The sequence below is a fragment of the Rhamphochromis longiceps genome, linkage group LG22, assembly GCF_057381845.1.
Source record: "Rhamphochromis longiceps isolate RC_006_pf linkage group LG22, R_longiceps_female_GT1.1, whole genome shotgun sequence".
Classification (NCBI taxonomy): Eukaryota; Metazoa; Chordata; class Actinopteri; order Cichliformes; family Cichlidae; genus Rhamphochromis; species Rhamphochromis longiceps.
Window position 1 is genome coordinate 18,541,575 of NC_140577.1, and position 26,993 is coordinate 18,568,567.

General features: G+C 42.2%; 2 protein-coding genes across 2 annotated transcripts; one reads left to right on the forward strand and one right to left on the reverse strand.

The window, feature by feature from the left end:
• Nucleotides 1-533: 533 nt before the first annotated feature.
• crtap (cartilage associated protein) lies at nt 534-5,461 on the forward strand. Its single transcript, XM_085396985.1, has 7 exons — nt 534-1,098; nt 2,203-2,352; nt 2,840-3,011; nt 3,081-3,209; nt 3,308-3,453; nt 4,569-4,652; nt 5,189-5,461. The coding sequence occupies exons 1-7, from the start codon at nt 637-639 to the stop codon at nt 5,255-5,257; spliced, it is 1,212 nt and encodes a 403-aa protein (XP_085253111.1). The 5' UTR covers nt 534-636; the 3' UTR covers nt 5,258-5,461.
• Nucleotides 5,462-6,654: 1,193 nt separating this feature from the next.
• Nucleotides 6,655-22,975, reverse strand: susd5 (sushi domain containing 5). The gene is made up of 5 exons (XM_085396983.1): nt 22,656-22,975; nt 20,362-20,539; nt 14,227-14,336; nt 12,169-12,357; nt 6,655-11,293 (listed from the first exon to the last, which is right to left on the reverse strand). The coding sequence occupies exons 1-5, from the start codon at nt 22,732-22,734 to the stop codon at nt 9,456-9,458; spliced, it is 2,394 nt and encodes a 797-aa protein (XP_085253109.1). The 5' UTR covers nt 22,735-22,975; the 3' UTR covers nt 6,655-9,455.
• Between the last annotated feature and the right edge of the window lie 4,018 nt (nt 22,976-26,993).

The window sequence follows — 26,993 nt, forward strand, 5'->3', positions numbered from 1 at the left end:
TTGGGGTCTCCAAACAGATGCGGACACATCCACCTGGATCCATAAAAAAAACAAAACAATATCTGCATATCTGGCTACGCCTCTGATTTATAGTCAAAGCGTAAGAATAAGCAGCACGCATAACGATTGCTGCTGACTTTACGCACAGATAGAGTTATGTTGGTGGTGTTCAGGTTTTTGGAGGGGAGGCAGACAGAGCAGGAATGTTTCTACGTGGCAGTGGGAGGAGAAGAGGTGGAGGGGGGACAATCTCACCGGGGGTTCAATTAGGCAAGAAAGAGGTTCAAGCTTTAAATGTGAAAAAATATTGTAAAAAAGTAAAGCAGACGGTAAATACTCAAATCCTTCGGGTAAAATACACTCTTTTTGAATTCATGCTTTCCCTAATAAAAGTTATGAAATGTAGATTTTCAGCCCGGTTTTTCAGTTGTAATGTGAAAATCCGAACAACTGTAAAGTTTTACTTTTGTAATTTAATGGGAGGAGCACCTCCAGTAGCTCCCACTGGACGGAGCGATCTTGCCAGCCCCGTGCCCGTGGGAGGGGAGGTTTTGTCTGGATACGTGGTGGAACTTGAGGCGGGCCTATAGACCCACGCTCAACAGCCTACCCTTCCAGCTCTTTCCAGCCTCAAAAATGGCTACCTCCACTGCTTCCCAGCTTTTTTCTGCCTTATTAGTCGCATTTTTCGTCTCCGCGGTGAACTCCCAGTATGAGAAATACAGCTTCAGGAGTTTCCCCAGGCATGAGCTCATGCCTCTGGAGTCCGCTTACAAATATGCACTGGATCAGTACACCGGGGAGAAGTGGAAGGAGACGGTGGAGTACATGGAGGTGTCTCTGCGACTCTACCGGCTGCTGCGGGACAGCGAGGCCTTCTGCAACCTTAACTGCAGCTCCGTGAGGCTGGAGGACGAGCAGAGGTTTGCGGAGTTTCCAGAGCTGCAGGCGTTTGGAAACGTTATGAAAAGAGCGCAGTGTCTGAAGCGCTGCAAACAGGGCTTACCCGCTTTCAGGCAGACCATGCCCAGCCGGGACACTATAGATGAATTTGAGAGGAGGGAGCCGTACAAATACCTTCAATATGCCTACTTCAAAGTAAGCAGAACTAATAAGGAGGGGGCCTCGAAGGGGTCCCCTAAATGAGATTGGAGTCTCAAACTTTCTTTACCCAGTGATAATGGTTTATTTAACTATGGTCGTGATTTTTCCCCGACGTGCGTTTTGACGTCATCTACGTGCCACGGATGCACAATTGGGGGTCTGCTGTAAGAACTAAACTCTTGTGGTTTATGGTCCATTTTTAAGGAAAGGACATCTTAGAATCGTCAATTTTACACGCACAGCATGGTCACAGAAAGTCGACTGTTAAAGCAAATTTATGAATAGTTCAGGAAGCTGAGAAACATGACAAACGCAGATGATCCCATGTGGAAGTGTTAGTCAATATAGTTATTGTATTTTTAACATTTCCATGCTGGTGATTTCCTCCACATGTCCCAAGGGGTCACCGAAAAGTTTCATTTTAATAGAAACTAATGTAATCACATCATATTGAACTCCCAGTTGCCACAACTAAGCTCATAGGGCAATGCCAAAAAAGGGGGAAGACACACTGTTTTGCATCAGTTTCGCAAAGTAATCTATTAATCTAAAATAATTAAAAATATGCAGCAGTAACGGAGCGTGAAGTAAGATGTGCATGAGAGTGGAGATGTGTGTGAGGAATCAGAATCAGCTTTACTGACGAGGTATGTTTACATATACAAGTTACAGGACTACACCGTGACACAGACATTAATAGCACATCATCTTTATATCAAAGATGTTGGAATCAATGTAATAAATATATAGTTACTATATATCAATTCAATTCAACTTTATTGTATGCAGTTATATTTATAATTATAATTATAGTGCTTTAAATACAGTTGAAGTTGAAGCAGATGTCAGTGATGAGGAAACAACAGGGGTCAACACACTGCCAACAATATAAGTTGTGGTCAGTTTTGGTGATTTAAACAGATTAATAAGTGAAGACAAACATCAGCTGATAACTGATAAATGACATCACTCTTACAAGTAAATCTACTGCTGCATGTGACACTCATTTCATTTCAGGTTAGTACCATAGGCTTTGTGTGGTTTCTTTACTGACCAGCACAAAAACAAATCATTTTAATGTGTGTTTTTGTGTTCTAGTCTGACAACCTGGCCAAGGCGGTGTCTGCTGCCCACACCTTCCTCCTGAAACACCCGGATGATGAGATGATGCAGAGAAACATGGCCTACTACAAGAGTCTGCCTGGAGCCGAGGAGCACCTGAAAGACCTGGAGACCAAATCCTACGAGGTAGGCACAGATACATGCTTTAAACACAGTGAGGCACGCTTTCATTTTGATCCTTTCTGATTTCTCGAGGCTTTTATCCACAAGAGGTGTCACTCCCATGTGGCATGCAGCCCACTCTGTTATTGGCTCTGTGGGCGCCCTGACGTGGAAGCAGCCTGTGGTCGTGCAGATCAAACGGGCATATCTGGGAATATGAACTTGCCAGTTTTGGTCTGAGGACTTTAAGGCATCCTTGGCACGGCCTCAGTGGCTACATCCACTTTACTTTACGCTACAAAATTTCATATGTCTTGATATTTATTAGCGTTGTTATGTAAAATACAAGCGTGGGAAGGTGGAAAAAGAGAGTCTGCAACCATTACTTGTCAAAGATTTCAGACAGAAGATAATCATAGTGTTGAAAATGATTAATACTGAGTCCTTCATCAAAGTTTGCATTAACACTCTGGATTGTGTTTTCAAATCCTTTTTTCTTGTGGTATCCCAGACCTTATTTATACGTGCCGTGAGGGCGTACAATGGCGAAAACTTCCGTACCTCTGTGTCAGACATGGAGCTGGCACTGAGGGACTTCTTCAAGGTCTACGACGAGTGTCTGGCTGCGTCTGAGGGACCGAGGGACATCAGAGATTTTAAAGACTTCTACCCCTCGATAGCTGGTCAGCTCATGTCCATCTCATGTGCAGTCATGACTGTTTATTGAAGGCCTAAACTTATTTTCTGTTTAGACCACTACATGGAAGTGCTGGAGAGGAAGGCCGGGTGTGAGAGCGACCTGACACCTGTTGTCGGCGGTTATGTTGTTGAGAAGTTTGTGGCCACCATGTACCACTACTTGCAGTTCGCCTACTACAAGCGTGAGTAGTACTCAGCTGGCAGCTTTGAGCAGAGAAGTATTTCTCTTTCGAATTTCTGAGGTTCGTTTGCTGGCGTTTGACTGTGACTTTGCTTTCAGTGAATGACTTGAAGAACGCAGTGCCGTGTGCAACCAGCTACTTGCTGTTTGACCCCAATGATGAAGTCATGAAGAACAACGTGGAGTATTACAAGTTCCACAAAAGCAAGTGGGGGCTGATAGATGAGGATTTCCTCCCCAGATCAGTGAGTGATGTTCAGATATGTTCACAGAATATGCACACACCTGATTGATGCATCTCAGCCTGGGAAAGCATATTGTGGATTTATTTAAAAAGCTTGTTTTATTTATTTATGTTTTTGTTATGATGATGATGACAAGTCCCTGAAGGACTTATTTCACATTTTTGGACGCATGTTTATTAGCCTTTTTACCTAAAAGTTGTTGAAAAGATCTGTTCGCAAATATGAAGCCTAGCAGGGCACAAGTCTGTGCACTGCAGGGTATCTGTGTTCTTATTGATTTTCACAGGTGCCCATGAGTGAATCCTGGAAGTTTCCACCCTGTTTCAAGCGTTTAATGTTAATTAAGTTCATATAGTAAGCCATTTGCCATATGCAGGTTTATTGTTAAAAACAGATATAAAAATGCATCAGTGCCAAAAACTGCAGTTCCTCCAGCAGCCACTTGAGGTTGGCTCTAAAAGTGAGATCAGCGCCATGGACTACCTTGTTAAAAAGCATGTTTACAGCCTGGGAAATAAAATGCTTCTGCATTATTACGGTTGTGGCCAACAGAGGTGGCTGTAGTTAGCAGCTGTCTGCTGGGCTTCACCACAGCTGACCTCTCAGTCATGATTGTGGTGTTGGTGTATTTTGTAGCATTTACCTTTTGTGCAGGTAATTTCTCTAACAGCCCATCCAAGAAAGCAGAAGGTTTTATAAGTAAAATTTTATTGAACAAAGTTTAACTTAATTCAACTGAATTTATATAGCACCAAATCACAACAACTGTCCCCTAAATGTGATTTAGATTGTAAGATAAAGACCCTACAATAATACAAAGAAACCCCAACAATTAAACGAACCCTTTTGAATAAGCGCTTGGCAACAGTAGGAAAGAAAAACAATCTTTTAACAGGAAGAACCCTCTGACAGATCTAAGCTGAGGGCAGGCGGCCAGCTGAATGTATTTTTGATATACCAGTAATTTTAAAAAAAAGTATAACTGTTCCTATAAAATGTTTATTGCTTTGTCACAGAAACACACACATCCTAAAGAGGACTTATTGGTTTCTTCCCCGCTTTTGAGTCTTTGGGTCTCTCTGACACTCATCATTTCTTTGACTGTTGTCCTGCAGGAGGCAGTCCGGTACTACAATCAGACCACCATGCAGCTTCAGATGTTGGAGTTCTCCAACAGGCGTCTGGCCAGCGACGATGAGGTGCGTGGTTTGTATCAAAGGATCTTTCCAGGCGGGAGGTTATCTTAGGTCAAGTGAAGTGAACATAAGATGCAGTCTATGCATAAAAATAGAAATACATAATTCCCATTAAATCACAGTTTGGACTGCACTGTTTGCATCTGTGAGCTTGTGTAACTGGGAAAACCCTGGATTCCTCAGGCTGGTCACATGATGACCTTCAGTACAATGTGTCCAGTGTTTATTAGACTGCAATATCACAGACAGCCGTGAGGTGGCAGTGTTGCATCATTTTTCTTTAAGTTATTTTACTGCAAGCACAAGAAGTGTGGCCATCAGGCCAACCCATAAGCCAGGATTACATGCTGTACGTGGTAAATACTATTCAGTTACTGACTGTAATCTCTTCAGTAATGCAGAATATGAGAAATCACAGATAAAACTGCGAGTGTGAGGATTAATGGTAATCCACTTAGTGGGAAAAACCTCGCTTTGAAACAAAACAGCCCCTCCTGAGTTGTCTCTGTGTCATTGTTTTTTCGTGTTTGTGTCTGCAGGGGGAGGTGGTCGAGTTTATAGATGAGTTCCTGGATGAGGATGAGGAGAAGATTCTGCCGAAACACTGAAAAACAACACAAAACACTCCCAATTTTTATATTTATCGGGTTTACAGTCTGTGGTTGATCGAGTTTGTTTTACTTTCCTACTGCGTGCCCATTAATATTCTGTTCAGTGGACATACAGCATAGTGGCTTAATAATTTAAAGAAAACTGAAATATTTTGTCTCGTCTTTTGTGAATCACACGAGTATGACTTTTTTTTTTTTTTTTTACAATAAAATAACTTTCCAATAATCACGGCTTTTCAGTGATGTTGTAAAACAACAGCCACTTCCACTGAGAGGATTTCTGAACAACAGCTGGATCAACTGAAGGCACAGATGCATCTCTCAGATCCTGTGTCAGGTCTTTGCTGGATTTGTTCCCTCGCTGTAGATAGAGTTTTAGTCCTGCAACTTCTAATTTTGTCCTCCACTTGTTCTTCAAAGTTGCAAGGAGACACTGCAAACCACGCTGAGATATGATAGCTCTTTGGGAATAGCCCTGCTGGTCAAAAAATACTACTTTATGTCTGTCAAGCTGTGTTGTCTTTGGTATTTTTCAGCTAAAGAAATGGGAACAAATGATGTGCTTTAGCGACAGGCTGCAAATGAAAAAAGTGCCTTAAGACACAATTTAAAACTGGCTCTTTGCTAAGTTCATCCCTTGAGTTAGGTAGCTCTTTGTGCTTAAATGGTTCACGGGTCTGTGTTAAGCCACTTAACAAACAACAGACATTCTCCAGATAAAGGTCAGGTACAAGGACTGGAGTGTCCAAATGTCAATAGAGAAGTTTTTAAAGACCCTCAGAAATTCTGCAAAACTGTGAAGACAGTGATGTAAACCTACCAACCATTCTGATTCTCTTTCACCACATGAGACAAACAGTAAATCATCCCAGTATCGAAGCTGGAAAAACAAAATTTTAATATCTGTTTTAAAAGTGACTTAAATGTTAATTACTCGGCTATTCTTCGTTTCCAGTTCACTGGTCTTTAACTGGAGCCCCAATATAAAGAAACCCAGAGGTAGAAGACAGGAGAGCTGAGCAGCGAGCCCACCAGAGAAAACACTGTGGTGTTTAATAATGTTTGAACATTGAGTCTCTGTGCAGTTTGTCACATGGTGATGTTAAAAACCCACAGGGGAACATTCCCTCTGTATTACTGTGTCTCTCCAACTCTTCGCCTTCTCCTTCTGTCCTGTTTCTTTTATTACCTCTTCCTCAGCTGTAGTTCATCCCACCAATTTCTCTCTTCTGCTTCTTTTTGCTTGGAGAAGCAGAAGCATTAAAAATGTCCTGACGAAAAGACAGAGTAACATCTTTTGCCGTGTCCGCTGTGAATACTAAAGAAAGATAACAACTGAAGATTCCTATAAGTTAGTGCATCTAGTTGACCCAGAGCAAAAGTAAACTAGAAGCCAGAGTTATACCACATATTTATTTGTGAAGACACATACAGTACACATTTCATCTTGTCATAAATCACATAAGGCTGAGAGGACGATGCTGCAAATAACTAGTCACGCTTTTAATTTAACAACGTCTATTTTTATGACCCTTCTTCAGGCATCCTTCATGTGGCAAACCTGTTGTTTTGCCACAGAGTTCGTTGCTTGATAACCTACGGCGTGGGCGAGTACAGTCGCGGTAATCACAGCTGAAGTAAAAGGTAGTCGAGCAGACGTCGCGGAGATGAGCGTACCCTGTGTAAGATATGAGGGGTGGTTTGTAATGCCACCTGTGAAACAAGAAACAAGGTATTTCCACATACTGGTAATGCTGTCGTATGTACAGCGAGTCAATACAGTCACAGATCATATGCACAGAAACACACAGACGTCAGGTACTTAATAATTCCCCGTGGCCTCGCCACATTAACGTCAGTTCATTTTCAGACACCATGAAGGAAACAGATTAAGATATTTCCTGTAAATCAGTTCGTTATTGATTTTGAAATTATGCAAGAAAATTCTTTACCATTAAGTTTCTTTTTTATTAATCAGCGGTCCCTGTTGACAATAATTATAATCACTTCCCATGCTCTTACCCTTATATACTGTTTTATTTACATTCCTACTGTAAAACACTGAAATTTGACCACAAACATGACTATTTGTATCCATTTACATCTGCTCTTTTACATTTTCTAAATATTTGGCACATATGGAAAGATGGCACATCGATAACAAAGAATGATAGAGTATTTTTAAAAATCCTGAATGCATTCATCTCTGTTTGGCAGAAATTGTCACAACACTGATATCTACTCAGACATGAGCAAATATTCCCAGAGTCCAGTCCTCTGTAACTGCTCATAGTGTAATGATTTATGACACATTCGCCATTATATGTGTGTGTACACTCACCGGTCACCTGTTCAACTCCTCATTAAAGGAACTATCCAATCAGCCAATCACAGCAGCAGCTCGAGGCATTTAGGCATGCGAACATGACGCGCTGAAGTTAAGACTGAGCATCACAATGGAGAAAAGAGGTGATTTAAGAACGTGACAGCTGATAGCGAGGCAATAGTAACTCAAATAACTACTCGTTACAACCAAGTTTTGCACAGGGCGTCAAACCTCGAAGCAGATGACCTTCAGCAGAGGAAGACCACACTGGGTACCACTCTCATCAGGTAAGATCATGAAATTGAGGCCAAAATTCACCAAAACTGGACAAGAGAAGACTGTAAAATTGTTGTCTGGTCTGTTGAGTCTCAGTTTTTGTTTTCACATTAGGATGGTAGGATCAGAATTTGGTGTAAATAAAAATTCATGGATACATGCTGCCATGCGTTAATGGTTCAGGCTGCTGCTGGTGTAATGGTGTAGAGGACATTGTCTTGGCACACTTTGTACCCTTTTAGTACTAAATGAGCACCGTTTCACCACCACACCCTACATGAGTATTGTTGCCGACCATGTTCGTCCCCGTGCACGCCTCTTCCAGCAGGATGACACACCACGTCGCGAAGCTCGGATCATCTCAAACCGCTTTCTTGAACGTGACAATGAGTCAGCTGTTCTCAAATTGGCTCCACAATCACCAGATCTCAATCAAACAGGCAATCTTTGGGATGTGGTGGAACAAGAAATTCACATCATGGACTTACAGCCGATAAATCTGCAGTACCTGTGTTATGATGTCATGTCAATATGGACCAAAATCTCAGAGCAACGTTTCCAGCACCTTGCTGAATCTATGCCATGAAGAATTAAGACAGTCCCTTTTAGAATAAAAGGGATGTAAAGTGGTATTTGAGTGTATATCAATCTCTCTGTTTTAGGGCAGTGGAGTCCTATTTTTGATCATTTGAAAATCTAAATGCACTTTTTATTAAACTTTTGGCTGCATTGAAACTCTATTTAAACTGTATTTATTTGAGGCTGTGGTTCTTTTTCACCACAGTGTTTAATCTGTGGTTAGTTGGACTGATGTCAGGATCTACTCTGCTTCCTCGGTCGGTACCTTCAAACATAATTTACTGCTGGCTGGCGGATTGCACAGACCTGCGACACACACACGCACACTATCACACACACGCATACATGTGGCTGAGTCTGCAATCTGGATGCCTCTTTATGTCTCATCAGCTGAATGTCAAAACCAACACAGACGAGAAATATTTCTCCCATCAGACTCCACCTCTTATTTACACCTTTCACCAGCCTCTTTTCTTTCATCTCACCCCTCTCAGTACTCTTCATGTCCTCCCGCGAACCTCCTGTGGTGAACTAGACCTTTTTTTTTTCCATAAACACAATACACAGAATATCAAACAATGCACATCAGCAATAATACAAGCACTCAACAAAAACAACAGCAAGAAATCTTCATCAAAATGTCCAAGAGCTTTGGAGAATGAAGTTTCAGTTCCTATATTCAGGCAGTGCTGTGCCTCATGTTGTGGTTTTCCTACATGTTAATATCTTTAAAGTCTCGCTTCTCAGCTTCTGGAGTTGAATCCAGCCTGGTTTATGTCCAGGTAGATGCCAGAGCTTTAAAAATCATGGATAACATACAAGGACTGGTGGATTTCCTCAGAACTACTAAGTGACAGGACTATTGCCATCTTGTTTCATTCAAGTTTCACTATGTTAAGCATCATTACAATATTTTGTGCTAGCTTTTTTAAAGTTTATACCTAAGATCAACAGTTTTCAACTGAATCTTCCCATCCTTCCCAAAGGAAGAGTGTCTGTGCCAACCTCTCTCCCCTACACCTTTTGCTGCATCTCTATCTGTTGGCCCTGTCTGGCCTGACTTTGGCCCTTCCCATTCATCTCATACGCCGAACTCTTCTGCTGCTGTCGTCGGTAACACCACACCGCGACAATGACTGCAGTTGCGATGACACAAATCGCCACAACAATGGCCGCCACAGTGGGGCCTCGACCGGAAGAGCTCGGAGGGAGGGGAGGGCAGGCGTCATCCACACAGATCGTCTCTCCCATCTCCCCTTCCTGCTCTCCCCTCTCCCCAGTCTCACCAGGCAGGCTGAGCACTAAGCCGTCCTTGTGCACTGGAGGGCTTGGGCCATGATCAAGGAAGGGATGATCGGTAATGTCAGCCATCCAAGAGTCGGTGGGAACTGCTTGTTGTGTGCTGTAGTCTCCGGTCTCAGAGTATGAAGGAGAGTCTGAAGGCTCCAGAAGGTCAGGGGCAGGGGTCCCGATGGAGTCAGGCCACACCTCCTCTAAAACCCCTAGTTCGAATTCACGCACCGTGGTGAGAGACTCTTGCTCCTTGGGCGAGCTGGTGTAAGGTCTAGGAATTTCCACCTCAGTGGGTCTGGGCGTCGTCTTGACAAATCTCCTTCTGTCTTTATCCTCTGGTTTCACCCTCTCTGTTACGGAGTCACCGTTTTCGAAAACAACAGGGTAACCGTCCAGCCACGTGTCATCTGTGGCTGACTTTCCGTCTGCTCCCCTCTGAGTGACGTTCTGATGCTTATCGGCTACCACAGAAAAAACAACATGCCGACGACTATCATCTTCATGGCTATCGTGATCGTCATAGCTCTCAGCGTCTTTGTGTCCAAAATCATCGTGATCATCAAGGTCAGCATAATGGGTGTCGTCATAATGTATGGCACGGTCATCGTGGTCATCATGGTCATCATGGTCATCATGGTCATCCTGGTCCAGATGTTCCTCAGAGACCTCATGATGTTCTCCATTATGATCATCATGATCCTCCTGGCTTTTGTGTCCGTCGTAAGTATCATCTGGATCGTCGTACTCCTTGCGATCACGGTCCTCCTCATGTTCGCCCATGTCATAATGCTCCTCGTGATCGTCATAGCTTTCATGGCTTTCCCTTTTGTCCAAATCTTCATCTTGACCTGGTTGCCTCTTGTGCTCATCGTGGTCTTCCTCTTGGTGGCTGCCGTCTTGATCGTCATGGTGGTCATCTTCAAGGATGTCGTCCTGGTCATCATGGCGGCTGGTGTCAGGATCATCAAAATCATCTCCTTCATGATCAGGATCATCAGCATCAACGGGATGTTGACGATAGGGCCTTTCTTGACTCGTGTGCTCAATGCTCTCCTCAGATCGGTCAACAGAGGTTCTCTGTGTTGTCTGCGTGGCTGGATTGATGAAGACCTGAGGTTCTTCCTCCTGGAAGGTCTCAGAGGGGAACCAGAACATGTGTTTCTGGGAGAGAAGAGAGACGGGTGCTTCTGTGGCTTCCACTGTATCAATCTTGGCCACCTCAGTTCTCTCCTGCTGCCTCGTCCGAGGACCTACCAAGTCCTCACCAGCCCGTTCCTCATTTTTTTCTCGTTTAACTAAAGCTCCTTCAAATATTTCACTATCTTCAGCCACTTCTCCTCCCACTTTAAGCTTTCTGCTCAGGTCTCGATGGTCCTCCTCAGCTTTGGCTCTAAAACTCGTCTCTTGCTGCTCCACGCTCATCTCTCCATGTGGGTACGCAGCTCCATACACTTCCTCGTGTACATCGCCATGAGCCTCTAATGGTGTCTCAGGTTGGCGCTCTGCCTCTATGTAGGAATCTGTGAACTTGTCCTCGTAGTCTGTGTGACTCACCTCATCTGCAGAAAGACAAAATAGAAATGTGTAAACTTTCAAGTCAGATCAAGTATCTACATTTATTATTTATTATTTTATGACTCAAAGAAAGTTAGCAAAAGTTCCCAAGATATTCAATGCCACCTCTTTTAATTAAATATGATGCCAAAGGCAGTCTCCAGTAGATAGGCATTGCAAATTCTCTGCTCCGCTCTTTGGTAGCTTCATAATGATGCCAAGGCTCTGAAAAGTCACGGTCCTACCAAGAAATAGAAAATAAAACCTACACAAAACCTAAGAAAAATGTTTGTTTTTTGTTTTGTTTTGTGTATTTTCAATGACATTTAGTGGCACTGCTGGATAGATTTTGAGACCTTTAGCTGGAGCCAACTATTGCCATCTGTTTCCACTGATCATACTGAGCTAACATAATCTGGCTGCTGGGTTGGCAGACCCTGACGTCACTGATTCTTGTTTCCAAACCAGCAAAATGTCAGTGTCACTCTTGAACCAGTTCCCCTGGTACACAGCCAGTTCTTTAAATCAGAAACACAAAAGAAAAATGGTTTGAGATTATGATCAAAGCTGGACCTCAAAATGTCTGGGTAGAAAACAGATATTTGTGACCTTTTAGAGGCTCCATTAACTAAACATAGCTGCCAATATTGTAAGAAAATTAAAATCTAGAGTAGTTTTCCCTGGAAAGTTTATGAACGACTGCTTTAGATTAAAAGCATGATTAACTGTTAGCTAATAATCCACACAGGCCATGCATTTTGCCTTTATAAAGGATTAGCGACACAAGCTAAAGCACCAGTAACACCATTTCCATCCCAGCTAACAACTGAGAGTCTGTTCAAACACAAAGAATCAAACTCTGACCACAACAGCCTCTTACCTTTAACACAAATCTGCACCAGTCCATACCACTCCCCACAGCTGTCACACAGCAGGCTAAAGGCTGTGTGTCCACCGGGCATCACGTAACCTGGGACACATGTGTACAGAAGCTCATCTCCCATCTCGGACCCAGAGTGACTCTGCAGGCGTGCATTAGGAAAAGATGGGGGGTCTCCACATGGCTCATCTATCAGCAACAAGCATATAGATGCACGTATTTAGTAATAGAGCTGTTATACTTATTCCATAGGAAACAGTGTTCTCTGTAAATGTCAACCAATGCTTATCAGCTTTATAATATCAGTATATCATGTGTAATAAGAATGAACGAATGAATTCTGGACATGAAGCAAAAGCTTTTATGTAAAAGAATTATGTGAATTTTAAGAACATGAGGATAAAGCATGAATATTAAACAGAATCTGGTCCAATCTTCATGGATAATGTTGTGGATAACTATGCATATTAAAGTTTTCATCAAGGGTGATGGAAAGCAGGTTCGAACCTTGTCGAACTTTGGATTCAGGCGAAGGAATGCCAGGAATTCTGTGTCTGCATCTTTGCATGTTCAGGCTATGCTTTGTCTCTGAACCTACTTTTATTTTCATGTACAGGATCTCGAGGTATAGCTGAGGTGAGCAGGGTATTTGCTTTGGGAACCTCAGAATTGCACCCCTGCTTTTGTGGATGATGTGATTCTGTTGGTTTAATCAGAGCGTGACTTTCAGCATGCACTGGAGCGGTTTGCAGCCGAGTGAGAAGCAGGTGGGATGAGAATCAGCGCCTCCAAATCCAAGGCAACGGTTCTCTGCCAGAGTACAGTGGAACGATGGGGAGGAAGGCTGCCTCAAGCAAGAGAATCCAGTCATCCTGGGATGTCATTCACAAGTGATGGGAAGGTGGAGCACGAGATGGATTGGCGCATTGATGCAGCATCAGCAGTAATGAAGACATTTTACCGGACTGTTGAAGCAGAATCTCTGTGTCTACGTCCCAACCTTCACCTACGGTCATGAAATCCAGGTAATGGCCGAAAGAATGAGGTCACAAAAACAAGCGGCCAAAATGTGTTTCCTCCACAGGGTGGTTGGCTAACCTTAGAGAGAGGGTGTGGAGGTCAGACATCTGTGGGCATCACAGAGTAGAGCCACTGCGCTTGCATTTTGAAAGGAGATAGTTGAGGTTGTTCGAGCTTCTGGTTAGGATGCCTCCTGAGTGCCTCCCTTTGGAGGTTTTTCAGGGGCACCAGTTGGGAGGAGATCCCAGGGTGGACTCAGAATCTGCTAAAGACATTATGTATCTATTCTGTGCTGGGAAGGTCTCTGTATCCCCCAGGAGCAACTGGAAAGTGTGGCTGGGGAGAAAGATATCTGGGATACCCTGCTGCCAACTTGACTTTAGATAATTAAGATAATTAAAGATCAATACAGTTTGTTTTGCATTATATCCATAATATATTGTTAAATTCTAATAACAAGTGTTTTATTGTTTATTATGAACTAAAATATGATTTAAAATGTAAAATAAAGTTTAAAAATCCCCCATATGGTTATTCAAAAAGACATTTTGACTATAGACTGTAGTGCAACTTCTTTTTACGTGTTTCAGATTAAATGTGGAATCTTTAATTAGTTCAGTGTAACGGTGTGAGTGGGTTTCCCTGACAATGGTGCCTCCAGGGATCCTGTATTTAATATACCCAACCATAACTAGACAATAAGCTGTGTAGTTGGTTTGCCTGTATCAAATGGATGTGAAGTGTTCACATGTGCTCCCACAGCAGAGAGTGTCTGCCAACCTCAGGGTGTGTGGCACATGGACAAGAGAAATCTTCCAAGTTTTGATCCAAAACCTGGCAATGATGTGCCAGATGTGATGTGTGTCTTTTAGTTTCAGCTGCATCAGAACTAACACACATTCATGGATCCAGTTGTTTCACATCACATTTACATTTACACACACACACAAACCTGAGTCATTCATGTCCTGATCGCTACTACCATTCCTCTTCTACGATCCTTACGTACTGTGTATGTTTTCGTGTGGGTTTACTGACCTTTGTCTTTGATGCAGAAGGCGTCCAGGTGCGTTGCGTCCTCTGTGCCATTTTCTGTCCTCACTTCTACAGCTTTCAGCACACCGCCCACAACATTACACACTGTGGTCCTGGAAATAAACAGACATGATATCCATACTGCATAAAATCAAGTCACATGTTCACACTCTCATTAATTAACGTGACATAACACTGACTTGACTATAGAGGAGCATTTCACAATTGCGTCTGTTGGTCTCTGTTGCTATTCTTTCTCTTTGTAACAGCTGTGCTATATTTTGTGCACATTTTGAGCATTCTTAATTTAGTCATCGTCTATTTAATTCTATTTAATTACCACCAAAGAGGTTTGCGCTTTAATTTTAGCTACTATAATTTTAGTATTTTTGAGCTCTTCTGTCCGTGTGTGATGTACCTGCACAGTTTGCTAACAAAGCTTGCTAGCATTATCAGAACACTTATGTTCACTTCAATAGAGTAATTCAGCAAACATGGCTTAAACCCTGAAATCATCTCCCAGGTCAAACCTGGTTGCAGTTCAGTTCCAAAAACTGAGCAGGACCTGGACAAGATGTTGTTGTTTGCACTCCCAAATAGATGGTCTGACTTGAACATCTCTTAGTGAGGGATAAATATAGATTAGATTGGTGCATTGCAAATGAGATGCTTTGTAAACAATGTGGAGCAATTCTCACCAGTAAAAACATGACAGAATTTTACGCATTACATTTTAGTCAACTGAATCAACTTTAGATTTAATCTAGGATAATCTTATGGTATTTAGTCAACTGAAACTAATTAATGTTTTAATCTAAAAACTACTAATAAAACTGAATCAAAATTTGCTGTCAAAATGACCACAGAGCTGCTATTTCTCTTCTCATTCTTTCTATCAGATTCTTTTTTTAATTGTTTCATCTAAGTGATAACAAGATTGTAGAACACAAGTTTTATCTTTTTTAAACATCCAGGCAACATTCAACAAGTACCTCGAATTAGTGTCGAGGTCGTGTCTCCAACATCGAGTTTGCTTTTTAGTTTTGAACTAGTTTTCAGCCGTGAACAAGAACTATCGCTACAGTCATTCAGCGTTGAAATGTTTGCTGAGTAGATATGAAAAGTTTATTATAGCATCTTTGTGACTAGGGAAGGGCACCGGTTCTGACATAAACGGTAGTAACCAGCGCACATTTCGGTGCTTTATTTCGGTGCTTTTTTTTCCTGAGCTGTGATACACTTCTAGCCAATCATTTTACGTTTTCAAGGATAGTAGGCAGGCCCAGGTACATACGTTCTTTTAGAGCAGAGCTACAGATTAAAAATGCCCAAGGCGAAGCGGTCAAATGTCTGGCTGTATTTCACAGTGAGGCTGTGTAGCTGTTCTTGGTTCTTTAGTCAGACCTTCACCTCACTTTAAAAAAGCCAAGATAAGACTGTCCACAATGCCTCAAAGCAGTGGATTGCAAACCAATGAATAATATCCATCAATTATTTACAGTCTACCAGTCTGCCATCATTTATTTACAGGCCTGACCGGCATGCTGGGAACCAGTGGACTAAAACAATATGTAAAAAAGAGCTAGCTCCAAAGTAGAATTCTGAATACAATGCATTGGAAATGTTTTGAGTATTATATATTTTTTGGCTTTATTTTTGTATTTTTTTCTGGGAGATTATGAATGCAGGTCATTAACTTGTAATTAACACTGAAACATTCCTCTACATATTCCCTCCACCCCTGATATCTAAAGCTGTACCTCTGATTAAGTGCGCATGTGGGAAAGTTGACTACGCACACAGTTTATTCACCACCACTTGATTTGTTGCCCATTTAAATATTATTGCAGTATGACATCAGGGTCCAGGAACACACATCATGACTCAGATATGTTGCAGTATCAGCGGCTGTAGCCTTTGGCACAGTGTTATCCCACGCTGATACATTATGGATAGATGTTCCCAGAGAACAAGCCTTAGGTTACAGCCAACTTCAAATAGAGAAGTCATAACATTGTGGACATAAAGCAGCGCATATTCCACTGGGACTGAATGAGCACAGCTCCTACAAGCTGCAGAAGCTACTAAAGCTGAGTGAATACTCCATTTATGTTGCAGCATAATCACATTATTAACCCGTTTATCATTCAAAAACACCAGATAAGACAAGGCCAATCAGATTATGTTCCCACAGAGGCTGGCAGTAGCAATCAGTCCTGTGGGAAAATTCAGAAATATGAGCTTTAACAGCAAGTTTGATTGGTGATATTAGTTACTAAGAATCATTCTATAGAATAGACACTGGGTGTGCATTTGATCTAAACAAAGCATCACTAATTGGAAATAATGTAACTAGCAGGGGCGCCAGTTTAGCTCAGCAGATTGAACAGGCGACCCATAAACTGTAAGACTATTGCAGAGGCCCGTGTCTGAATCTAGCCTAAGGTATTTGCTGCATGTGTTCCTCCTGCTCTCTCTCCCAGGTTTCCCCTCATCTTTCAACCGTACTGTCCTGATAAAGGCTTAACTAGCAGTGCAGTGAGAGAGTGGAGCAGGTCAGACTGCATGCGTGTGCCATGTTAGCTTTGCTTTATGGGGGAGAGAGTCTGAAGGAGAAAAGAAGAAATCACAGAGAAAGCACTCAGAGAGGCAAAAAACACTGACGACTGTTTAAAAATTTAACTTTCATCCCTGCAGGTATCTGTGCCCGAGAAGAATCCATCACCTGACAGTGCGTGACTGCTACAGGGAACACCCAGAAGTATGCACGCATTCATCTGAAACGGCCTTAATTCATTTTTCTTGTATAATGGTGTACAGAGGTACAAAATGACTGACAGGTCAGAAGAAGATGTTAAGGTGGAAGAGTCAGCGTAGGAGGCACTTGTTAAAGCTCCTAATAGACCTACAGACTTATGTCATACCAACCCGTTCTCACTCCCAAAGCGTAACATTTTACGCTAGGTGACAAATCGTCACCATATTACGTTTTCGGCTACCCACCACGTTCCTAAATGACGACCTCGGAAAAAGAGGGAATATGAGAACCGTCTGGACTGAACCTACACATGTTCGCTCTTTTTCTTCAAATCGCTTAGAAACACGCTATTTAACATCATTAAAGTCCTGGTTAAGGTCAGGAATAAGGTTATGGTCAGGGCTAGGGATAAGGTTAGGTTTAGGGCTGGAATACAGGGCTGGAACGTCTATTACCGCGGGAGCGTCATTGCACTGGATTCCAGCCATAACCCGCCGCGTACCATAAGAACGCCGAAGGTCTCCTTTCGCGTTCCTCAGGAACGCCGCGGGACGTGACAAAACGTCGACATGTTACGCCTCGGGAGTGAGAACGCTCTGTCCACCTACAGGGCTGGTCAACCACAACGAAACTCCCAAACTGGAAACTTCGTTATAAAAATGAACGGAGACTTCAATGAAACAATTGAGAAATAAAGCCTTTCAGGGGTTAACCTGGTTCAAAGTGCCCACCGAGTTTCTAACATACAATAATATGCTTGTAACATATCTGGTTAGGGACGTATCATCTTTTCCTTTTATACACCGCTGGCTCTGTACATGTTGATCAGCGGACATCAGCTTTCACACTCCCTTACTGCGTTTCACACTATATCACCCTGCTACCACAGCTCCGTCTGCTGAAGTCAGGAGCTACACACCTCCTTTTTGGACGGCTTATTCGAGCAGTGACAATGACAGACGTGGAATCTGACGTATATTCAGATACAGTGAACTTTTCCTGTAACTTTTTCAGGAAACACAGACAACCTTGGTCTGTGTTGGAGGCAGTTTTGCAGAAAAGCACCAGAATGTTCTTCTAATATATCAGGAAACACAGAGTAAGAAAAGCAGTCCAACAGCTGAAGGTGCTGCAGTCATTCGGACATTATGCGCTGATTATTTATGGGCTGTGAATTTGCAGAGTGTGTGAGGGAAATACGATTCACAGCCGATTCATCCTCCTCTCCTGCGTGGTCTTCATCATAAATAAATCATCACTCTGAAGCGCAGCATGGTGGTTCCTAATATATATCTAGCTCATCAATCAATGTTAGTTAAAGGTAAAAATACATTGATTGCAGGTATTTTATTAATGTTTTTGTCTGTTTTTCTTGTCCCTCCATCCTTTTCTCTGTTTTTTTTTTTCCTGTTTTGTTGCCCACCTTACCACACACACTCCCACTGGTTGTGTAAAGGCCACCCTCACCCACTCCCTCACTCACATGTTGGTTGCTTAGATGAATAATTGTGTCGTTGGTGTGTGAGCTGTGATGCTTCCAGACTGGCGTCAGTGCCAGTTAACCACCTCAGATGTGTATGACCAGAGCGTTCTCACTCCCGAGGCGTAACATGTCGACGTTTTGTCACGTCCCGCGGCGTTCCTGAGGAACGCGAAAGGAGACCTTCGGCGTTCTTATGGTACGCGGCGGGTTATGGCTGGAATCCAGTGCAATGACGCTCCCGCGGTAATAGACGTTCCAGCCCTGTATTCCAGCCCTAAACCTAACCTTATCCCTAGCCCTGACCATAACCTTATTCCTGACCTTAACCAGGACTTTAATGATGTTAAATAGCGTGTTTCTAAGCGATTTGAAGAAAAAGAGCGAACATGTGTAGGTTCAGTCCAGACGGTTCTCATATTCCCTCTTTTTCCGAGGTCGTCATTTAGGAACGTGGTGGGTAGCCGAAAACGTAATATGGTGACGATTTGTCACCTAGCGTAAAATGTTACGCTTTGGGAGTGAGAACGGGTTGAGGTGGAATAGTCGGCCGCTCCCTTATTCACAAAGGGTCACTACAGCAGGATATGCTAAATGCCCTTCAACCTTGATGAAAAACAAGGTTCAAGAAATCTGTGAAAGAACCCCAGCACTCACAGACTAATTGTATTTTATAGTCTCTAATATACTGTAGAGCAGGGGTGTCAAATATAAGGCCCGGGGGTCAGAATTGGCCTGGCAGAGATGCCAACCCGGGCCGCACTGGATGTTTTTTGAAAATGTGATCGAGGGCATACATTTTGGAGTTTTAACGACATTTTTATACATTTTACAGCTTGTCCCAATGATGAAGACTTTCCCCACTGTCTTTCATACTAAACTAGAGTAACAGATTAACAGTTAAATGACAGAACAATAAAAGCTTTTACAAATCAATCAATAGATCAATAAAAATGATTTTTTTTTAACTTTATAACGCTTTCTTTTATAATTATAGGACAGTCTGGGCCATGAGCTACCAGAACTTTTTATAATTTGTAGATTTATGTACATTTCTGTCATGCTGACAGATTTCTTTCATTAAATAGAGCAACTTTTCTTTATCATGTAGTAAGACTGAGACAGCCTATTGACACTGAACTTCTTTTTCTCGTACTGAGATAAAATGTGCAGTTAAACGTCTTTACACTGAGAGAAAAGGGGGATTTTTACGTAAAAGTTTTGAATGAACTCGTAGTCGTGTCATTTAGAACAACCATTAATAATCATTTGGATTTTGGCTTACATACACCGAGAATTTCAGGGTCAACTTAACCATTTATTGGTCAAACAAAGAGCACGCTTTGCTGTGAATGGACCCAAAAAAGCATCTCAACTATTATTCATTAAAAGCAGGCATGTGTTCACCAGGTGTCTGCGTCCATTTAAAAGGAACATGTTTCATACTCTTCATACATTTTTCTATTAGGAGCTGCAGTGTAGGATACTATAGTAGCAGTAACAGTGTTCATGAGGTTTTATCCCTATAATCACCACTTGTCAGCTTCATCTCCGTTTAAGCAAACCGGGTACCCCTCTTCCTCCAGGCCCAAATCTGCTCTGTTCTGAAAGCTGTGAGTGTCGTTGCCGTGGAGATGAGAGGTGTAAATGGAGGCAGTTGTCGACATGACACCCCATCTCAGAATTCCCTCCTCCTCCAGGAAGAAACAGAGGAGTCTTTCTCCCTCTCTGCTTCCTCTCTCTGCTTTTTCTCTTTCCCCCCTGAAATGTGTCACTCTTCTATCTCCCCGCTCGCTTTCTTTACTTCCTCTCTCTTTCATCCATTCCCGAAACCTCCGTCTCGCACACACACACCATAATGACCTCTGACATCTCCTCTGAAGACAGCTGCTATTCTTACCCTACTGAGCCCCCGTAGAGCCACCCGCGGGTGCACGGGGAGAAGTAGCACTCCACCACAGCGTGACGAAGCTCCTCTACTGATGCCAGGCGGCCGCGGTGCGAGGCACAAGCTTGCTCAGCATCTCTGAAGCCCTGCAGGTCAGAGGAGTTCCTCAGGTCCAGCACAAACACTCGACCTGAGGAAATGCAAGGAGATTAACATTAAATAACATTTTATACAAACAAATTCAGGATAATAGCAGAATGTGTAGGAAGTAAATATTTTTAAGGACTTCTTAAAGCCTCACTCGTGAGTGTGAAATCTCAGCGGCACAGTCGTGGATGTGCAAGGATCTGCTTTGCTCACCCCCCTGTGATCATTAATTGACTGCAGGAGCGATCGCAGCAGCATACCGGTCCTGTCATTACCACCCTGTTCTCACATCACGGCTGTCCAGTAACACAGGACAGAAATGTGCTCCAGGTTCATAATCGCAGGAGTCACGTTTTTGAAATATTTACACGACTCTGAGATAAACCAAAATAAGCTGTATCTGGCACAGAGGAGAAGTCTTCCTTCGAGGCTTTCTGCCAGACAAGCTCTCTAAAAATGTGTTGCTGAAAGGCTGTAGGAGGGCACTGGTGAGACAAGCTGTGCACGGGAGCTGAAGTTGCTGCTTATAGTCGTTCTTCTGAGTTTACTGAATACCTGCAACTTCAGAGAGTTATCTGCAGAGGCGTGATCAAAGACAGCTGTCTTTCATCTGTGGGTTTTAGGTTATTTTGAGTTTTGTGGTTGTTTATTAAGAACTTTTAGCTTTCTTTTCATTATCATTTTAAAGCCTCAGTTTTGATGACTGTTGTAGACGGAGACATATTGTCATTTGTTTGTATGATTCTGTTACAGCGATTATTCTGTTTTAAGTTCATGGTTCGATATTCGTTTAGTGTCCCTGGTGTCTCTGTGCATCATGCTTAAATTTCTATCCCTGATTTATCACTTCCTGTTTTATTTTGACAGTCATTTATCGTTTTGTATTTGCTTTTACTTCCCTTGTCTTGTTGTCCCTAATTATTTTCAGTTCTTTTTTTCTCCACTCCCCCTGATTAGTCCTCACTGTTTCTCTGAGTATTTACGGTTTCATTTTCCCCCATCTGCATCTGTTTCACCTGCTCTTGAGTGTGTTTTGCTTCTATTTTGGATTTATTGGTGTGTTTGCCTCATTGGACTTGGTTTTTATTTTTGACACATCTGTTTATGAGCCCTGCATTTGTGTCCTTTTGCCGCACCTTGTGGCAAAAGCTGCAGCAGATGACACAGCAGCAGTTCTGTAATTATTTATAGCTATTAATAATTTTTGATGATGTTAACAATTTTTTCTTATCAGTTTTTTACGTTTCAGACAGGTGAGCAGTCACAGTCAATGACTGCCACCAGCTGCAAGATCACTTTTGTTTTATTGTCAATAAAAGTTTGACCCATTTAATTAAGTTCACAATATTCTTTCTTGTCAATCTTAAGTTTCTATCTTCATTCCTCAATTTGGTCCATATATGCAGGAGTGTCATCAAGGATGTTTCCTATAACTATATAAGACAGAAACTGTAACAACTGTAACAATGAAAGCACATTTACATTTAGGTTCCTCTAAATAAATTATTCTCTGTGCATTCACTGAATCTTTAGATCCCAAAGTCACAAATAAAAGAAGAATGCAATTTGGACTGCTTATTATTCATTTTTAATAAATATCTCAGATATTATGACAGTGTGTCGAGTAACCTTAAGCTACATGGAAGAGAAGCATCTTTTTTAAGCTGTTTGGAGGGCTCGCCTGCACTAAATGAAATTTCTCAAAAACCTATATAGCTATCGATCCACGAGGGGGCACCAAAATCTAAAGTTGCCTAGAGCATAAAAAGGGCTAGAGACAGCCCTGCTAATCAGCCACTGAAAATAATATAAGAGAAAACTTTTTAGCAACAAAGCAGTAAAAAAAATAATCTTCTCTCGTGCACTCTAAAGGTTTGAGAATGACTGCTGGACAAAGCAGACCACTCACACAGCTTAGAACAAAGAACAAAGTGCGGGTTTAACGGGAGAAATAGTGTGGTGTAATTGTCTCTTTTGCCATTAAACATTTATTTTAGAACACCTTTTGACTCTAACAGGCTTGGTGCCAATTGCTGGCGCGCTACGCGTAATTGGCGCACATCACCACCACAGCTTTAGCAAACGGACAAAATTAGATCAGAAAATAATTTTACAACGAGGTGTACGGGTTATTTCAATGATTTCAAATGTTTACTTACCGTCTGCAGTTACAACAGTCACCAGAAGACAAACCAGGCATCCAAACAGCAGCAGTTTGTGATAACAGCGATCCAGCATCTTTTTTCTTCCGTCCACAGCTGTACACTAACTGTCAACTCTTATTTTTAAGAGAAAAGAAAAAGTTTTCAAAAACTTCAAAAATTTGTATTTACAGGCTTACAGGGTTAAGCAAACTCCTGCTATTTCCCTGCGGGTGGCAGAGGTTGGCTCTGGGAAGGTAAGGGGCTTGTTAACAAGTGAGGATGTTAACAGAGCTGCTCAGGAGCGAGGCGGTTATCGCCCCAAATAGTCGCACTGGCAAGCAGATGGAGCACCTGTGTGAAAACTCGCGTGCACCCGCTAGAAAACAGGCGACGTCACGCCACAGTGTCTTGAAGGTGGGCAAAGAAGAAAGAGAGAGAAAGAGAAAAACTTTGGCTGCAGATTAAAAGGGATCCAGCCTGCTCAGTGTTTATGAGCTGGAGTAAATAAAAGCCTGTAAACTAGGAGTGAATGTACATTTACGATGATATCAAACACTCTCTAACAAATAGAGGACCTGTACACCCAAACTAAACACATCCCAGACCATAATAATCTTGATTAAGGTGTACTGGAGCTGCACTCGTGCGAGTGTGGATGTGCGCGTCCCATTTGGTGAGGGAGATAAATACAAATGGCCCACACGAGCGCATAAAAAACATCCAGGCATTGTCTCAGTGAATCTGCAGGTGAAGATAACACACACACACACACACACACACACACACACACACACACACACACACACACACACACACACACACACACACACACACACACACACACACACACACACACGCGTTACTGTCTAGAAAAATAAAAGCTATCACCGCGTGCACATGCGTTTGTAAACAGAAACACAGGAGATATCCATTTTCATCTAATCACATCCGTGAGGATGGTGTTATTTGCAGCATAGCGGTTGCTCTCCTGTGAGTCAGCTTTTAAAGCTCATCTACAAGTGACGGCTTAAATATCTGGAAGTTGAAAATTCAGTCTGGAGTTTGTAAATTGGTAACTAATGGTCAATCTCACACAGTTTTGACAGTGGATGTCGTTTATCTAAGAGTTATGGATGTTTTCTCAGGTTTTCAAACTCAGATCAGAAAATCTGAGGCGATATTAGAAAAATTATAAAGACTGCTTTATTTTTTAAATAAAGTTCAAAAGTAAGATTGCATTGAAAAATGGATGTGCTGTTATTACTGATGAAGTGAGGTGTAAGTAACAATGTTTGCACTTGACGTGGAGGTAAATGCATGCAAAGACATTTGTTTTTTATTTTAAACTTAGCACAAAAAGTAAGGAATTTTGTGTCTGGTTGATTATTCCTGTGTTGTAACAATGCTTCTTGGCAATAAATCTGACACCTTTGGAAAGCCGTTTATTTCCCCTTCAAATGTTGGGACATTTGTAAGAAACAGGCATTAGTGGGTTGAGCAGCTTGTTCTGCTATTGACTCTTGATTGGTGTCATTTGTTGGGTTGGATGAAGAGTCTGAAGTCTGAAGAAATAGGACACATTGGTGATTTAACAGTTTATTCATTTAACAAACAGGGACCTTAGTACCATGTGGAAAAACTATGCACAGCCACAACAGGTTGGCACCTCCCCCTCATGCTGGCCACCAGCTTGGTCACACACACTGCTGTGGGATGGTATCCCATTCTTCAATGCAGCATTTATCGCAAGTCACCTATGGTGGTTGTGTTGGTCACTGTCACGGAGGAGCAGGGAGGACTCGGCGCAGACTGAAATCTCAGAAAAACAGGTTTATTTACACACTCCAGGTGCACTATATACAGGTGAAGGAGAAGGGGGCCAGGGTTCCCAGGGGTGCAGAGAGGGGTCGGTAAAAGCGTCCAGAGTCTCCAAACCAAGCACGAGAAATCTGCATACAGAGAACAAGAGTTAGCACGGAACTTTCACGGACAGAGCTCAAAAACTGGCTGAGGCTAAAGTAGCACTGACGAGCGTTACTCAATAGTCCAGCGGCGAGGTGCTCTCAGTCACTGCCTTAAGTAGCGGGAGCAAACAAGGTGAGGAGCCACAGGTGATTGCCTACAGGTGGTGGAGGCCGGGAGCTCACAATGAGCTCCGCCCAGGCAGCAAGCAGAGAGAGAGGAGAGAGAAAAGACAAAACATAACATGTAGCCACACAGGGCCAGCCGAGCAGGCACGGGGACCATGACAGTCACAGAATAAGGTGTTTGGCACTGGCAGGAAAGATTTGGCAAGTTTTTCATGGGTGCAACCCACACACTCAACTCTGCTGCTCAACCCACAAATGCATTCTCCAGAAAAATGGCAAACAAACCCATAAATATCAGTGCCTTTATTCATAGAAAGGCTGCATAAAAGCATTATTTTTACAGTGTTGTTTTTATTTAAGGGGGAATAAAAAGACTTTCCAAAGGGATCCCATTTATTAGCAAGAACCATTGTTACAACCACGAAATAATTGATCAAAGACATGCCAGCTTTATTTTAATGACCGTTTTTCATTTAAGCCTGTAACTCCAGCACTAACACTACTCTCATAAATTGTGGAATTCAGAAATTCAATTTGAGGGGAAAACTAAATAAGTACCTGCATGCCAGTTAAAGTGATTTTTTTGTTTAATAAGTCATTGTGAGAACCTTTTTGAAGAGCAAAAGTTATTTAATTTGATTGCACAGAGTTAGGTTAGGATCGGGGTCATTACTGATGCAAATTTAGACCTCACAGAGTTCACTCATTTATTAGTCTAAGAGGACAGTGAAAAATATCAAAGAGTGGAGCTGCTTGTTTTCTCTAAACAGCATGTCAATTAATTAGGGGGGAAATTTATAAGCCCGTGACTGTCTGTCTGTGAAGTACCTGTAGCTGACAATGTTTTCAGAGGTTATTATAGTTAACTAAAACTAAACTAAAAACTAAAAATATATGTGAAGAAAACATTTTAGTTAATTAAAGTAAAAATAAATAGACTGTTAAGGAAAGTTAACTAAATGAAATTATTTTTTCAATTAACAAGTAATATAAAAAAGATTTGTAAAAATATCTTTAGTTTTAGTACTTGTTGACCTTGTAAAATTGGTTATCAAAACTTAGCTGATGAAGCGTTGGTGGACGTGTTTATTGAGACTTTTGCCATCTAAACAACTGCTTTTAAAAGGTTTTGTGTGTTTTACTGTAATACCTCTGCTGGTTTTCCTAAATCCTGCCTCTGACATATCTCCTCCATTCAACAAAAGAGTAAACTAACGCTGACATTAATAGAAACTTACCAAAATGAGCAAATCTACTCTGGAAATTAACTGAAACTGAACTGAATTTTAAACAAAATGTGAAAAATAAATAAAAAAATAAAAATAAAAAAAAAACCACAAACTTGCAGCTCTCAACTGAGTGAATGTGAACAGCTGCACCACTCTACAGAGGACTGTTTCCATTTCACTGTGTTTCTGTCTAAACTAGAGAAATAAAAAGGGAACAGAAAGAGGAAAACAATTTAAGAAGCACTGTGGGAGCGATGTGTAAACCCTCAAATACAGAACTCTTTCTCCAAGTAAAGCAATCCCAACAACAAAAACTTGATTTTTAAATCCCTTAAGGAGTGGTGCCATCTTTATTGAAGATTCACACTTAGTCATCTCTTTCACATCTTTCTTTCACATCCCATGTTTTCCATTTTCGTAGTTTTCCGTGTTTCCTGTATCCCTCTGGAGTCCCCCATTACTGCCTGCTGGCTTTGAATCCCCTCTCTAACGTTTTTCCATGTCAGTCCCTCTTCTCTACATTTCCTGTCACATTCTTTCAGCCAGCACTCATGCACCTCTCATGCTGTCACGGATGTCATCTACAGAGGGTTGGACGCAGAGATCAGGTGGGCTGGGATCCTGACTCATGTACAGGGGCTATTTCTGGATGACCGGGGGTCATACAGGGGAGGGGAGAGAGATGGTGATTCACACCTGCACCATCTCAGAGAGGCGGGTGAAAATTATGTTTGCTGCAGGTGTCCTGGGGCCACTCTGACAGACACTCGTCCGGACATTACACAGGTGTGTAATCCCACAGGACTTCCAGGACACACCTATTAAGTAGTCTGTGCTGTGGAGGTAAACACACACACACACACACACACACACACACACACACACACACACACACACACACACACACACACACACACACACACACACACACACAAATACTCAACCACAATTCCTCTGAGTATGTGCGAGACCGCTGACTTCCCATGTGAGACATGTCCTGCCAGACGGAGGTGTGTGATTGACTCGGAGGAAAT